A 16,968-nucleotide genomic window follows, 5' to 3' on the forward strand; every position below is an offset into this window, starting at 1 on the left:
ACCTGCATACAGATTTCTCAAGAGGCAGGTCAGGTGGTCTGGTATTCCCATCTCTTTCAGAATATTCCAGCGTTTGCTGTGGTCCACACAGTCAAAGTCTTTGGCATAGTCAATAAAGCAGAAATAGATGTTTTTCTGGAACTCTCTTGCTTTTTCCATGATCCAGCGGATGTTGGCAATTTGATCTCTGGTTCCTCTGCCTTTTCTAAAACCAGCTTGAACATCTGGAAGTTCACAGTTCACGTATTATTGAAGTCTGGCCTGGAGAATTTTGAGCATTACTCTACTAGTGTGTGAGATGAGTGCAATTGTGCAGTTAGTTTGAGCATTCTTTGACATTGCCTTTCTTTGGGATTGGAATGAAAACTGACCTTTGCCAGTCCTGTGGCCACTGCTGAGTTCTCCAAATTTGCTGGCATATTGAGTGCAGCACTTTCACAGCATCATCTTTTAGGATTTGAAATTGCTCAACTGGAATTCCATCACCTCCACTAGCTTGTTCATAATGATGCTTCCTAAGGCCCATTTGACTTCACGTTCTAGGATGTCTGGCTCTAGGTGAGTGATCACACCATCGTGATTATCTGGGTCATGAAGATCTTTTTTGTACAGTTCTTCTGTGTATTCTTGCCACCTCTTCTTAATACCTCTGCTTCTGTTAGATCCATACCATTCCTGTTCTTTATTGAGCCCATCTTTGCATGAAATGTTCCCTTGGTATCTCTAATTTTCTTCAAGAGATCTCTAGTCTTTCCCATTCTGTTATTTTCCTCTATTTCTTTGCACTGATCGCTGAGGAAGGCTTTCTTATCTCTCCTTGCTATTCTTTGGAACTCTGCATTCAAATGGGTATATCTTTCCTTTTCTCCTTTGCTTTTCACTTCTCTTCTTTTCACAGCTATCTGTAAGGCCTCCTCAGAGAGCTATTTTGCTTTTTTGCATTTCTTTTTCTTGGGGATGGTCTTGATCCCTGTCTCCTGTACAGTGTCACAAACCTCTGTCCATAATTCATTAGGCATCTTTTATCTGGTAGGAAGTGTGACAAAATAATTTCCTTAGGGCTAACCAGGAGAGTGCGCATGTCAGTGACTGAATACATCTCAACAACCCCACTGGAAAAATACTAGAAATGCATGTCTTACCAACAAAACCACGTCTGTAACTCTGATGGGAAAATGGCACACTGAATATAGAACATTTCAGTCCTTCATGGTGCTATTAGGATTCACCTTACTAGACTGTCTATTCTGTTTGTTTTCTGAAACTCAGCATACATATCCCCATAAAATCATTTCACTATTGTTTCAGATTCGTGTCAACCCCAAAAGTCTATTAAAACACAGCTTCCTGAAGTATAATCTTATAGCATTGAACTCTAACTGTCACTGACAATATTGTTACTCTTGAAAAACTGCATTCCCAATTCTATTTATCTTTGAGGGGAGTTGACTTTCCTCCAAATGAACACCTGAAGTTAAAGTCTCCTAAAATAAAAGGCAACATCTGACTCTTTGAATTCCATATAGATACTTGGGTCATTCATTGCACTGATAGCTGGACAAAGAAATACACTCACTATTGACACAAGAGCACTTGTTTGAATTTTTACAGATTATAATGTGAGGTTAAATGAGTCAGTCACTGTATTTTAAACTGTATTTTCTCACACTAGCCCTCATATGAGTTAATTTTTCATATTTCCCTATCAAACATTAATATCATAAATAGCATAGACATGAAGACAGTAATTTTTATTTTTATAGGTGGCTGAAGCCATACTATTTTATAGAATTAAATGGAGAGCAGACAAGACATCACAAACCAAGAAGAACTTTGGAAAATGAAGCCTAGGAGAAATCTAGAAGAAGATGATTATTTGGTAAAATAATAATTAAAATCTATAAATAATTCAAATGTTGTTCAGTATCTCCTAATGTTATAAAAAAGTGATTTTCACCCTTTGCTCTGATTCCTAGTACTGATATTGTGATGGGTAAAGGGCACTGTGGGCTATAAGAGAAGTTGTACCTTGATGGTCATGAACTTAGCCAAATAACCTTGAATAAGTCGCTGAAAATCCAGATCATCTCCAAGGCCCTTCCAATTCTTTCTAACATTCTGTGGGTCTAAGGTTTTTGAACAAGTCATCACTGCCCATATAACAGTAGTTTCGCAAATGTGCTTTTTCATAGGCACATGGCATCTTACCAAGAGATCATCAAGTTAATTGATGATTCACTATTTAACCAAATAAATTCAATTTTGGAATAAGAATCATCTGTCACACTTTTACCCCACATCAAGATTAAATGCTTTTTATTAACTTATCTGACTTAATGAGTGGTGGAAAATATTGGTTCCAAACTTTTTACCTTCCCAACTGATATCAACTACAATTTTAACAGAAAGTATTTATTTTATCTTAGTTATCTTAATAGAAAAAATTAAGTAGTACAAGTAGATACTGTTTAAAATGTACATAAAATCATTTTCATTTTTCGAGTGAACTGTCTTGCTTGCTGTCCCATAATTCTTCACCCTTAACCAGAAAATTGATCTCAGTGGACTCTTTTAAATGCAGAGATGGCAAAATCTATATTATGCTCAGCTCCCTTCTAAATGAAGTAATTGGAAAAATTACTGGATGTAGCAGTGATTTATTACTGAAAGTAAAAGTCAAAGGTCAAGAGGTCATTTTTAAACACGAAAAATGATACAGAACTATGTGAATTAAAGTTACTCTGCAGAACGTGAGGAAATAAGATAATCACTATCATTTTGAGCATTAAAATGTTATAGGTCTGCATATAGAGCTATAAGAAATTAGAAATAACATATTGAGTGAGAAATTTATTCATAAAGTAACACAATATGAAACCCTGATATAAGTTCCTATTTTTTTTTAATTTGCTGCTATATCAGTCAGTTGTGGAAGTGACAAACTTCTCAATGCAAATTTTTGAATCGTTGACTACCTATAAATGCAACTGGGTAAAGAAATATAACTTTCTCAGGAAATAGATCATCCCTGTGGGATTTAACTCCTTACATAGTCTTTGTACCATTTAACAATTTATCTGTTAGTATTTATACAAATGAAATATTTTGTGACTATAAGTCTATGGGATGGGGGAGAGAGAGAAATTGGGAGACTGGGCTTGACATATACACACTACCAAATATAAAATAGATAATTAATTAAAACCTACTGTACAGCATAGAGAACTCTACTCAATAGTCTGTAATGACCTATCTGGGGAAAGAATCTAAAAGAGAGTGGATATATGTATACGCATAACTGATTCACTTGGCTGTACAGCAGAGACTAACACAACATTGTAAATCAACTGTACTCCGATAATAATTAATTTTTTAAAAAGACTACATGATGCAAATTACATGTTTTTATCTAATAGTAACGACTGCATTATTCCTGGCCCTTTGTACTTGAATGAATAAAGAATTCATTCTTCAGATCTTCACAAAGAGTTGTCCAAAAGAATTATAAAACAAATACGACTATGATAATTTATAAGTGTTATTATTTTTACCAAGGATTACTGGATTTTTTTTTTTTTTAGTTTTTCGGTTTTTGTTTCCCAGTTGCATTATTTCATTCTTTTATGCTTTTAAGATAGAAACACAGTGGTCTGAGATCTAGTGAATGTATCTGAAGCATATATTTCTTCTGACTTAAAGAAAAATGAGTAACATAAATTATGGAGAACCCCAACAAAGAGAAGGAAATGGCAACCCACTCCACTATTCTTGCCTAGAGAATCCTGTGGGTAGAGGAGCCTGGTGGGCTGCTGTCCATAGGGTCGCACAGAGTTGGACACAACTGAAGGGACTTAGCATGCATGCATGCATTGGAGAAGGAAATGGCAACCCACTCCAGTGTTCTTGCCTGGAGAATCCCAGGGACAGAGGAGCCTGGTGGGCTGCCGTCTATGGGATCACACAGAGTCGGACACGATTGAAGCTACTTAGCAGCAGCCAACAAAGATAGGATATCTAAGTGCACCTTTGATCATTGCCACGTAGTGTATGCCATCTTCAGTTAATCAGTATCCGAAAGTAGGGTTCTAAATGTCCTTTTTTACTGATAAGCACAATGAACAGTAAGTAATTAGTTTGAGAGACATCCCATTGTTTTGTTCAATTTTAAGATGTTTATTTTCTTTCCTTTGTAGAATAAAGACTCAGAAGAGATCGGCATGCTGAAAAGACATGTGCTTTTGCACTTGCACCAAACAACCCATTTTGATGAATTTGATTGCCCCCCAGAGCTTCAGCAAAAACAGAAACTCTTTCCAAAGTGGCGCTTGCCAATTAAAATCGCCGCTATTGTATCATCTCTGACTTTTCTCTACACTCTTGTGAGGGAAATAATTCACCCTTTTGTGACTTCCCATCAACAGTATTTTTATAAAATTCCAATCCTGGTCATCAACAAAGTCTTGCCAATGGTTTCCATCACCCTCTTGGCACTGGTTTATTTGCCAGGTGTGATAGCAGCAGTTGTGCAGCTTCATAATGGAACTAAGTATAAGAAATTTCCGCACTGGTTGGATAGGTGGATGGTAACAAGAAAGCAGTTTGGTCTTCTCAGTTTCTTTTTTGCTGTACTACATGCAATTTACAGTTTATCCTATCCAATGAGGCGATCCTACAGATATAGGTTGCTGAACTGGGCATATCAACAGGTAGGATGACATGGCTGACCATTAAACTAAAAAGTCTAAGTCTCCTAACAAATCAACTCTTTCTTATTTTAATATCAGTACCCCCAAACCTCTATTGAAACCCTGTGTTGGGAAAGTATTCTGTTCTAAAAAAAATTTTTTTTATAACTCTTTACTAGGCTTGGTTGTATAATTCTACATGAGGAATGTTTTTTAAGCTGAAAATAGTAAGCTACAACTTTAACAACACAAATAAGTGTTTTGTTCATGGACAGAGCCACATTTCAATCTTCTACCACCCTCAGAAGGTTTATTTTTAATGCTAACTCTTAGTATTTTCTGCTTCTTTACCACATATGACAATTCTAACCATTAGCTATTATATAAATTAATAAAACAGATTATATAAATGTTGCATTCAAGGAAGGAGGTTAATAGCGCCTATGTCATTTCTCTTAGAGAAATGCAAAAAATACCGTCATAAATTTGTGGAAGCCCCTAGTTATCAGGGGGCTTCCCTGATGGCTCAGACGGTAAAGAATCCGCCTGCAACGCGGGAGACCTGGTTTCAGTCCCTGGGTTGGGAAGATCCCCTGAAGGAGGGCATGGCAACCCACTCCAGTATTCTTGCCTGGAAAATCCCCAGGGACAGAGGAGCCTAGTGGGCTACAATCCTTGAGGTTGAAAACAGTCGGACATGACTGAGCAACTAAGCACAGCTAGTTATCAGGTCCTCCACAGTAGAGGGAGCATGGAAGGAGGTTCTTACACTGGAAACAAATGTTGTTTGCATATTTTTCCTTCCTCTTTTCATCCTCTGTTAGGTCCAACAAAATAACGAAAATGCCTGGATTGAACATGATGTTTGGAGAATGGAAATTTATGTATCGCTGGGAATCGTGGCACTTGCAATACTAGCTCTGTTGGCTGTGACATCTATTCCATCTGTGAGTGATTCTCTGACATGGAGAGAATTTCACTATATTCAGGTAAATTATATACAAAATAACTCTGACTCCTCAGCAAGGTAAATCTTTGTGTGCTTATACTGTCATCAAGTGTATAGACTTTAGTATATGGGCTTCCCAGGTGGCGCTAGTGGTAAAGAGCCTGCCTGCCAATGACAAGGAGACATAAGAGACCAGGTTCAATCTTGGTCGATCCCTGGGTTGGGAAGATCCCCTGGAGGAGGGCATGGCAATCCACTCCAGTATTCTTGCCTGGAGAATCCCATGGATAGAGGAGCCTAGCAGGCTACAGTCCATAGGGTAGCAAAGAGTCGGACATGACTGAAGTGACTTGGCATGCACGCATATAGACTTTAACCCATAAAAAATAACATGGTTTTCCAATAATGAAGATCTCATACTTGTTCCAATTAAAAATGTGCTCTTCTGTCATTTTCCCTCTTGCTTATAAATACGGGAAATGTTTTTTAGACACATACAAAAGGCATTGCTCAAAGAAAAATATTATTTCTAACATTTGAAACTCATTAGACCATTTGCTATCTGTTTAATAACAACAAATTTGATGTTTTAGAAATTCAATATTGTTTACTTAGTTCTCCAAAGATAGAAAGAAAAAAAATTTGTCTGTCTCTGACTTTATTCATGCCTTTTAAGTTACATGGCTTTGTACTATCCTCCTTGAACTATGGCATTTTATCTACCAAACTATGGAATTTTATCTATTTTAGTATCTTATTTTAAAGGCTTCTTTTTCCAAGTTAATTTTTTTGTAACTTACTCACTTGAAGTTTTTCAATATTCTTGGAATTCAAAATTATCTCAAATTCACCAAGGTTAACTTGCTAGTGGTAGATTATACCCTAAAAAGAACAATGTGCCAGAAATCACAAGGGGATCCATGTCACAATATTCAAAAGGCTGAGCTTAATTCAGTCCTAAGCACTGCCAAGATGCTAAACCACAGTGTTCTATCTTTTATGAGTGGACATCTTTAGAAATCTCACAAAGTCAGCTAATCCTCACTGTCCTTTCTACACATCCATGCATATACTCCAACAGACACTTTAATCATCTGATTAAGCTGGAAAGAATGTCTCCCTCTGAATTATTCAAATGTGGTTTAGAGATGGTGCCTTGTTTTCCAAGCACAATAATTGCTGATTTTGTTGGTTTAGCTTGATAGCCATTAAATATTAGCCAATAGTCTATTCCTCATTAAATAACTTTCTTCTTACACTGCTCTGCCCGTCACACATATGCTGTGCATCACTTTACATATTTAATGATAAAGTCAAGCACTATGTCTAGACAACCCATCCCATTCCACTCAAGGTACAACACGTGGCCCATACTGCTGCTGCTGCTAGGTCGCTTCAGTTGTGTCCGACTCTGTGCGACCCCATAGACGGCAGGCCACCAGACTCCCCCGTCCCTGGGATTCTCCAGGCAAGAACACTGGAGTGGGTTGCCATTTCCTCCTCCAATGCATGAAAGTGAAAAGTGAAAGTGAAGTCGCTCAGTCGTATCTGACTCTTAGGGACCCCATGGACTGCAGCCTACCATGCTCCTCCATCCACAGGATTTTCCCAGGCGAGAGTACTGGAGTGGGGTGCCATTGCCTTCTCTGACCTAGCCCATAATATGTACACAATACAAATTTGGTAAATTAGTCTCCAACCAACTACATATATTTTTTAATTAATAACCTAGAAACTTTTCATTAACAATCCAAGAACTGATTACTCTATGATTTACCTTGGACATTTATATCTAAAAACATAAACTTAGCTATTTGATTGTATTCACTGGGGCTTATTCACTGCTGAATAATTGTGAGTTGGATTCATTCTAGCAGTCTAGTGAATATTTCCCATAAAGTGAATAGAAGTCAAAAGATATCTAGAAGAACTATTGTCAGAATGCCATGAAACTACATAGGTGAACAATTATTTTTAAAACTTTGTCTGGATGGTGCCAAGTATCCTAGTGCAAGCTAAAATTTTTCTTCACGTCTACGTCTACATATCTCTGTTTTGTTCAAACATTGAGATAATTGTTAGTGTTCTTCCACTTTATCAAAAATGTTTGATTTTTTAAACAAAGGCCAAGATCATTCACTTTAGTATGAATATACCAAAATCATCGTCAATAACTTTGTTGTTGTTGTTCAGTAGCCAAGTCATGTCTGACTCTTCATGACCCCATATACTGCAGCCTGCCAGGCTTCCCTGTCCCTCATCATCTCTTGGGGTTTGCTCAAACTGAATCACTTTAGTTGCCTTTATAATTGATAAAGATCACTAGTACCAAGCTGATTTTGCACTGATCTTCAGTCAACCTACAAATATTTATTGAGAACCTAAAATGTGCAAATCATTATGTTGATTCTACAGGGATCCTGTGATGATAAGACAGGGTTTCTGAGTTTAGATGTCTCTTGTTAAGCAGAATTAAGGCAAATACACAGGGGATAGAGCATCATAAAATAAATATCATAAGAGAGAAAAACAAGGTATGGAGAAGGAGAGGACAGTGTTACTGATTATCTGAGACCAAAAGGAGAATGGTTGTGAATTTTCTCAAATAGCCTGGAGACAAAGGCATTACCCACATGTAGAAAGAGTGGAAAAAGATGAGTGGATAATAACAGATGAATGGAAGAATGTCTAAGCAACATAACAGATCTAGATGATATAGGATGAAATAAACTCTTAATGAACCATTCTCACCAAGATAATTCTTTTTCTCTTTTGCAGAGCAAGCTAGGAATTGTTTCCCTTCTGCTGGGTACAATACATGCATTGATTTTTGCCTGGAATAAATGGGTAGATATAAAACAATTTATATGGCATACACCTCCAACTTTTATGATAGCTGTTTTCCTTCCAATTGTTGTCCTGATATGCAAAGTCATACTACTCCTGCCGTGCTTGAGGAAGAAGATACTGAAGATTAGACATGGTTGGGAAGATGTCACCAAAATTAATAAAACTGAGATGTCTTCTCAGTTGTAGAATTGCTGTTTATACACATTTTTGTCCAATATCGATATATTTTATCATAAACATTTCAAATTTGTATTTGTTTAATAAAATGACCACTTGAGGATCTTAACATATCTCTTTGTTTATGGGTGATGTTTGTAATGTGTGTATTTCCTTTCAGATTTGATTCAAAGTGAGAAATTAATCTTTAGCACATTCCATATGTTCAGCAAAGCTGAGCATAACAAAATAATCACATCTGATTTATCAGACTACATAACATTATAAATAATAAAAGGCCTTAAAATATCAGTCCCTGATACTCCTTAAAAGTTATCATGAGCCATGAAAAAAGATACTATCTGATGGCCAATAGGCACATGAAATGATGCTCAACATCACCAATTATGAGAGATGCAAATCAAAATTACAATGAGGTACCACCTGACACCAGTCAGAATGTCTGTCATTAAAACCTCTACAAATAACAAAAGCTGGAGAGGGTGTGGAGAAAAGGGAACCCTCCTCCACTGTTGGTGGGAATGTAAGTTGGTGCAGCCACTGTGATAAATAATATTGAGGTTCCTCAGAAAACTAATAATAGAATTACCATATTACCCAGCAATCCCATTCCTGGACATATATCCAGATAAAACTATAACTCAAAAAGGTACATGCACCACAGTATTAATTGCCACACTATTCACAGTAGCAATAACCTAAATATCCATTGACAGATGAATGGTAAGAAGATATGGTACTTACATATAATGGAATACTACTCAGCCATAAAAAAGTAGTACCATTTGCAGCAACATGGATACAACTAGAGATTATCATACTAAGTGAAGTAAGTCAGAAAGAGAAAGACAAGTATCATATCATATCACTTGTATGTAGAATCTAAATTATGACACAAATAAACCTATCTATGAAACAGACTCGCACATAGAGAACAGACTGGTAGTTGCCAAGTGGGAGAGAGTTGAGGGAAGGATGAAGTGGGATATTGGGATTAAAAGATGTAAGTTTTTATATACATAATGAATAAACAAGGTCCTACTCTATAGCACAGAACTATATTCAATATCCTATGATAAACCATAATGAAAAAGAATGTTTTTAAAGAAGAATGTATATATTTGTATAACTGAATATGTTGCTGTACAGCAATAATTAACATTATAAGTCAACTACACCTCAATTTTTTAAAAAAAGTTATCTAAATCTACCACACAAGTATATCCAGTGTTTATGATTGTTGTTAAAGAACCTTCTTTTCCTGTAACTGGATGTTATTCATATGACACCTATCTCAAAAAAACACATGGATTATAAATATACAAGTAAAGCAGCAGAATAAGTTCAGATACACACCCAGGCAAAATAAAACTCAGGCTTTCCAGGAAATAAGGTAAATTCAAAGGTAAAATTATACATTTGAGTTAGGTAAAACTCAGTTTAACTTTAATACATTGGCCAAAGTGTTGTCAATACAACTCCATATTGAAAACTATTTCTTTGAGTTGCTTTTCATTGCTTCTATTATTACAGTCATACATAATGTCCTGCCAAAGAGGACCCTGCCTCTCTGCCTGACTGTTAAACTAAAGAGCCTTTGTTCAGCTCATAGAGAGATACTCTGACCCTGCCCACCTGTGAATCAGTTCAGTCAGTTCAGTTACTCAGCCATGTCCAACTCTTTGCAACTCCATGGACTGAAGCATGACAGGCTACCCAGTCTTTACCATCTCCTGGAGCTTGCTCAAATTCATGTCCATTGAGTCAGTGATGCTATCCAACCATCTCATCCTCTGTCTTCCCCTTTTCTTCCTGCCTTCAATCTTTCCCAGCATCAGTCTTTTCCAATGAGTCAGCTCCTCATATCAGGTGGCCAAAGTATTGGAGTTTCATCTTCAACATCAGTCCTTCCAATGAGTATTCAGGACTGATTTCCTTTAGGATGGACTGGTTGGATCTCCTTGCGGTCCAAGGGACACTCAAGGGTCTTCTCTAACACCACAGTTCAAAAGCATCAATTCTTTGGTGCTCAGCTTTCTTTATGCTCCAACTCTCACATCTATACATGACTACTGGAAAAACCATAGCTTTGACTAGATGGACCTTGGTCAGCAAAGTAATGTCTCTGCTTTTTAATATGCTGTCTAGGTTGATAAAAAAAGTTAATAGCTTTTCCTCCAAGGAGCAGGCATCTTTTAATTTCATGGCTGTTATCATCATCTGCAGTGATTTTTGGAGCCCCCAAAAAATAAAGTCACTGTTTCCATTGTTTTCCCATCTATTTGCCATGAAGTGCCACCTGTAAATAGCTACAACAAAAAGAAGAGATTAATACACCCCTTTCAAAGGCTGGCCCTTCCAGGAGATGTTTTGCAAGACTGAAGACCTTTTCGCTTTGCTTCCCTACCGCATCTCCCTTTCTACTCACTTTACTTCCCCAATGCCTCTCCCTCGCTATTCTGCCTTTGGACTTTAGTTCCTCATTGCTTCTCTCTCTCTGACTCTGTAAAAGATGCTGACATCCAGATCCCAACAAGATGTTTACTTTGAGACCATCTTCTCAGTCAGCCAGTTTTCTGGATAAAGTCATATTCCCTTCCTCAACACCTCATCTTTCAGATTCACTGGCCTATTGTGCAAGAGAGCGCTTGGACTCTGTGAAGACCATGAACCACATCCTCACAGAGCAAACTATACATCAACTATCAGGGCTCACTAACTCAACTGACTATACTTCAGAGGTTTTTCATAATTGGCAAAATTAACTATAAACTTAGTCTTTTATACAGATAAGTTATTTATTATGATTAAAGACAATAGAGCTAATGCTAATGGTGGTGGTGTTTAGTCGCTAAGTCATGTCCGACTCTTCTGCAACCCTGTTGTAGCCGTGTTCCAGGAAACAAACTCACTCAGAAGGACAATGCAGATAGTGGAATGTAGTTTATTACATGGCGGGCCCAAGGCAGAGTCTCCTCATAGCCAAGGAACCAGACCAGTTTTTGTGAAAACCTTATATACCCTAAATGTACTTGCTCAAACCCACCTCCCCAAATTTCTAGAAACTAGTCCGGACAAGGTAAAAGAGATATGATCAAAGTTAACCCATGATTCATGTGTCATAAGCCTAGATAGTTAAACAGTGGACATTTACCAATAGGTCTATGGTCATATCCCAATAAATATAATGGAATTTACGACTTTGTTCTGTTACAGAGATAATTAACATATTCTTTTAGGTGACAGAGAGTCCAAGTACAAGTCCTGAGGCTCTTTTATCCGGGTGGTCTGGTTTTCCATTGGCATGCCATTTCTATAGACACCGGGCACAAAGTTCAGAGTCCATTGGGAGAGTGACCATGCTTGTAGCCTAATGTTCACAGCCTGGCCTAAGACGGAGTCCAGCTCTGTCTGTTTCCTCCTTCAACCCCATGGACTGTAGCCTGCGAGGTTCCTCTGTCCACAGGATTTCCCAGGCAAGAATAGTGGAGTTAGAAGCCATTTCCTTCTCCAGGGGGATCTTCTTGACCCAAGAACTTAATATTTGTCTCATGTACTGTAGGTAGATTCTTTACCACTGAACCACCTGAGAAACAAATGCTAATGGTACAAATTAGGGAAAACTATTAGTACATTCATTGAGTTGAATTCAGTTTTTTTAACTTTTTGTTCTATTGTTTTTGCTGTTCAGTTGCTAAGTTGTGTCTGACTCTTTATGACACCATGGACTGCAACATGCCAGGCTTCTCTGTCCTTCACTATCTCCTGGAGCTTGCTCAAATTCATGTCCATTGAGTCAGTGATGCATCCAACCATCTCATCCTCTATCTCCCCATTCTCTTCCTGCCCTCAATCTTTCCCAATATCAGGGTCTTTTCCAATGAGTCAGCTCTTCGCATCAGGCTGCCAAAGTATTGGAGCTTCAGCTTCAGCATTAGTCCTTCCAAAGAATATTCAGGGTTGATTTCCTTAAGGACTGACTAGTTTGATCTCCTTGCTGTCCAAGGGACTCTCAAGAGTTCTCTAGCACCACAGTTTGAAAGCATCTGTTCTTCAGTGTTCAGCCTTCTTTATGGTCCAACTCTCACATTCGTACAGGACCACCGTACAGCTTCAACTGTACGGACTTTTGTCAGTAAAGTTATGTCTCTGCTTTTAATATGCTGTCTAATTTTGTTCTGTTATAAATGATGAAATTCATTATTACATGGGTGCTAAGGCAACTTCTGAAGTGTAAATTTGCATATTAAATTTTATTGGGATTTAGACATATAGATATATATTGCAGACAGTGTTGAGGGTGAACAACTGCAAATAGAGTAGACAATGGTGTCTTGAGAAATAATTCACCATAAGAGAAAAAGGAATCCAGGGCTCTAAGATTTCAAATCAGATGCAGCAAAGAGGTTTAACTATAAGACCATTTAACTAAGTGTGACATGTGTTATGCCATAATCAACCAGCTCTGCTATGCAGGAGTCAAGTGCCTGCATTCCCAACTGCATTGCAAGATGGCAGAATGTTAGCATCTCCAGTTCTGAGAGGGAGAAATTGAGTTTCAGCCTTTCTGGCACTAAGATATCATAGAGGTTACAGCTTGGGACAGGGTTCCAATCTGAAGTAGCATTTCATTGTAGGGACAACAGCTGAGTTCTGGCTTGGTTACTGGAGTCCTCTCTCTGTTAGCCATGGTAATAAGTGACCTCAGACTTATTCTGAAAGACAGAATCACTGGTGACAGGAGATAGGAAGTCTACAAGGGCCTTACAAGTAAAACACAAAAGCCTCTAGATTCAATTTGTACTCAAGGGCTATTGAAAACTGGACCATTACCTCTTTGTATCTTTTCTGAATTTTTAACATTTGTTAATATTGTTATAAGCAGAAGAAAACAATAAAAGTTGTCTTAAAAAGAATAAATATTATATTCTAGTATAAGCTTACATTTCCTGTTACTCAATGAAAATGTATAAAACATCTCCCATATACCAGGCCCAGTGCTAGACGGAGGATATATGAAGATAGAAATGACCTACTTCCTGTTCACAGTCTCATAGGGAACACAAATTTTAGTACAGCAATGAATTCTAGATTTACTGGTATCACTATATAGGAAATGGCCAGTTCTGTTTAAAAGGGTAAGTCAGGAAGTTGTGAGGTTGATCCAAAAATTAACTATTTGAGCTGGGTATTAAACTATAAGTAGGAGTCCTTCAGCTAGAATGGGAAGATAGGCAGCATAGTAAGCAGCATGGAGTTGTAAAATGATGCAGAAAAATATATTGGAAGGACTAACATTCAGGAATAGAGCAGGTGAAGGAAATACCAGAGTGGGTAGGGATCTGGACTTTGTCCTCCGAGGATTAGGGAGGTCACTGAAAAATTTTAAATGGGTACTTAACATGATCATAATTTGTAATTTAGAAAGATTTATCTGTAGACTGTCCAGGAGATAGATTTGCTAAGGATTGGGGGAGGAGCAGAAGTGGTGGTACAAAGGGTGAAGGCAAGTTAGAAAGCTGGAAAAATATCTAAGGAGACAACAGCAGTATCCCAAGATAGAGGCCCTAAGTTTTCAAACAGGTTGTTACAGAGGGAATGGATAAAAAAGGAGAGCTAATGAAACATGGTAGGAAGATGGAATTTCCAGGAACTCATGACCAGTGGACCATGAGGATTGAGGGAGGGGAAGGCATTTAAAATGGGACTTCTAGGATTCTATTTGCCTGGAAGACTTAGAGAATGATGCCATTAAACAGGGTAGGGAATTCTACAGGAGAAGCATATTTTTTTAACCAACTGAAAACAGAGTTAGATTCTGTACACTGTATGCTATTTACAAAACACAGTTGTTAACAAATTCCATGTGGTTTTTTTGTTTCATTATACACAAATATAATTATGAAAGACATACAGTTTGTGGCAGTGGGAAGGAAAAGTAAGGTATTTCCCTGCCTTTTGATAAGGTTTTGTTTTGTTTAGTTTTCAACACAGTCACACAGGGTCTCCCTGGAGCGCAAAGAACACCTAGAAAACTGCTAGCCAGGAGCCTGGAGCCTTTCTCCCTCAGAGCTTCCTTTCCTGCTCAAAATGAAAGCTGCTGGGGTTTATTTTCTTGAAGTATTTGCTCTATAGGAATCTTATAATCTTCAGTTTTTAAAAAAACTACTAAAATGATGCCTTTTTATTATTGTAATAATGTCATATTTAATGATGTTTAAAGACAATAAAAAAGAAATTTATGATCATGATCTGATTTTCAGACTATAGACCACATGTCTAAGGAAGCCTGTAAGAAATTATGACCTATTAAACTTGGGAATGCTAAAATTAAACATTTGAAATAATAACAAAAATATGTAATTTTAATTGGTAACATTAATTCTAGAACTTTATTTTCCAAGAAAAGGAACAAGATATAATAGCTGCTTTTCCTAAAATTGGTCTTCCACGTAAAAATGTGTTAGAAATTTTCCAGTTTGGATTTAACATTAGGTTTTACTCAGTTAATTAGACATCACCTTTTTTCTTCATGCCAGTTTCTCCAGATGTCTTCAAGAGGGCCTTTGAAGAGGTAATAAATTATTTGATCTCTTATTTGTTGAAAATAATCCTATGCTTGAATAAATTAATAAATTACCAACTTGTGACTATTACACATGACCTGAAGCTAAAGTCCAGTACCTTCTTCTTCTCAGCTAATTCCATTACTTCAGCCGGTCAAGGGGTCCTCACATTTATTGTCAGTGAGTATGTGACATTCCCAGAATTATTAATGGATGCCCATTTGAACTCTGCCCAGAACAAGTTGCCAGTTCATGCAGCTATAAAATTATTGAACTGGAAGAGACTGATGAGATCACCTGAGCTCACTAATCCCTTGCCTGGAGGCATGACCCCACTGAAATAAGGCTCCCTCAGCAAAATATTTGTATTTCTCAACAACTGAAGAAAGAGAAAGAGGGAAAAGAGCATAGGTGCCAAAATGGTAATGATGAGAAAGCTGGTGTTCTTAGAAAAAATGCCCCCTCCTGCCCATCGACTGAACCAGGAAGTGACTGACTAGACAAACGCTTCTGAGAGTCAGAGAATCAGGAAACTAAGCTTGAGGCTGGGGATGACCTGGCCATAAGCACCAGCATGTACCCTGGCAAGTGATATGGGAAATGATTTCAGACCGCCCTTGGAACTTGAAGTGGTATTATCACAAAAGATAAACATTAATGGGTTTACACAGTGGAGTTATACAGTGTAAGAGCTGGAAGAGTAGGCTTAATTTTCATCTTTTAAATAGCAAAATTCCTAACAAAAGCCATGAGTAGGAAAGGAGTAGGAAAGGGCAACCCACTCCAGTATTCTTGCCTGGAAAATCCCACGGACAGGGGAGCATGGTGGGCTAAAGTTCCTGGGGCTGCAAAGAGTTGGATACGACTGAGCGACTAAGCACACACATACTCACACACATATCCACACAGCCTGCTCATAAGCCCCTGTGACAACTAGGGCTCCATGGTACATGGTTTGAAAACTCTACCTCATTTATACAGATAAGGTAATGGATCTTTTTGGTCAGGGATTGCTTATTTGCAAGGCACAAAAACCTTCTCAAAGTCTCTTAAGTAAGGGGGGAAATACTGATAACAGAAGAGGAATACTGATATAACTTACATGTTAGCAACACTAACTCGTGAACCCCACCTTTATCAACAGCTACACTGCAGGTGATTTCCTTCAGTCTGTGGCCTTAAATGGGCTTCCTTGGTAGCTCAGCCAGTAAAGAACCCACCTGCAATGCAGGAGATCCAGTTCAAGTCCTGGGTAAGGAAGATCCCCTGGAGAAGGGATCAGCTACCCACTCCAGTATTCTTGGGCTTCCCTGGAGGCTCAGACAGTAAAGAATCCACCTGAAAAGCAGGAGACCTGGGTTCACTCCCTGGGTTGGGAAGATTCCCTGGAGAAGCAAACAGTTACCACTCCAGTAGTAGTCTTGCCTGGAGAATTCCATGAACAGAGGATCCTGGCAGGCCCTAGCCCATGGGGTTGCAAAGAGTCAGACACGACTGAGTGACTTTCACTTTCAGGATACTACTCACAGGATGGCCTTAAATATGAAATATTAAAAGTTTGTTGATCAGTTCCAAATTAATATCCCTAGCCTTGACTTTTCAGCTGAGCTCCTTATATCTGTCTTTTTGACAACTTCACTTGAATGTCTAAGAAACACCTCAAACACGAAGTTCTAGCAATGGAGTCTTAATTTCTTACCCAGCCCCACCCTGTTGCTCAAGACAGACACTTAAGACCAGA

At 38.0% G+C, this 16,968-nt stretch overlaps 1 protein-coding gene across 2 annotated transcripts in view; it reads left to right on the forward strand.

Moving 5' to 3' along the window:
• Positions 1-8,769, forward strand: part of STEAP1 (six transmembrane epithelial antigen of the prostate 1) — a 12,977-nt gene extending 4,208 nt beyond the window's left edge. The window contains exons 2-5 of one of the 2 annotated variants that reach the window (XM_010829002.1): positions 1,764-1,879; positions 4,194-4,706; positions 5,510-5,674; positions 8,413-8,769. In XM_010829002.1, coding sequence (XP_010827304.1) covers positions 1,796-1,879; positions 4,194-4,706; positions 5,510-5,674; positions 8,413-8,670 — 1,020 coding nt within the window. In that variant the 5' untranslated portion in view covers positions 1,764-1,795 and the 3' untranslated portion in view covers positions 8,671-8,769. The remainder of the gene's footprint in view (positions 1-1,763; positions 1,880-4,193; positions 4,707-5,509; positions 5,675-8,412) is intronic. The other variant, XM_010829003.1, reaches the window with a different exon arrangement.
• Positions 8,770-16,968: the final 8,199 nt, after the last annotated feature.

Source organism: Bison bison, unplaced genomic scaffold, assembly GCF_000754665.1.
Source record: "Bison bison bison isolate TAMUID 2011002044 unplaced genomic scaffold, Bison_UMD1.0 scf7180017864499, whole genome shotgun sequence".
Classification (NCBI taxonomy): Eukaryota; Metazoa; Chordata; class Mammalia; order Artiodactyla; family Bovidae; genus Bison; species Bison bison.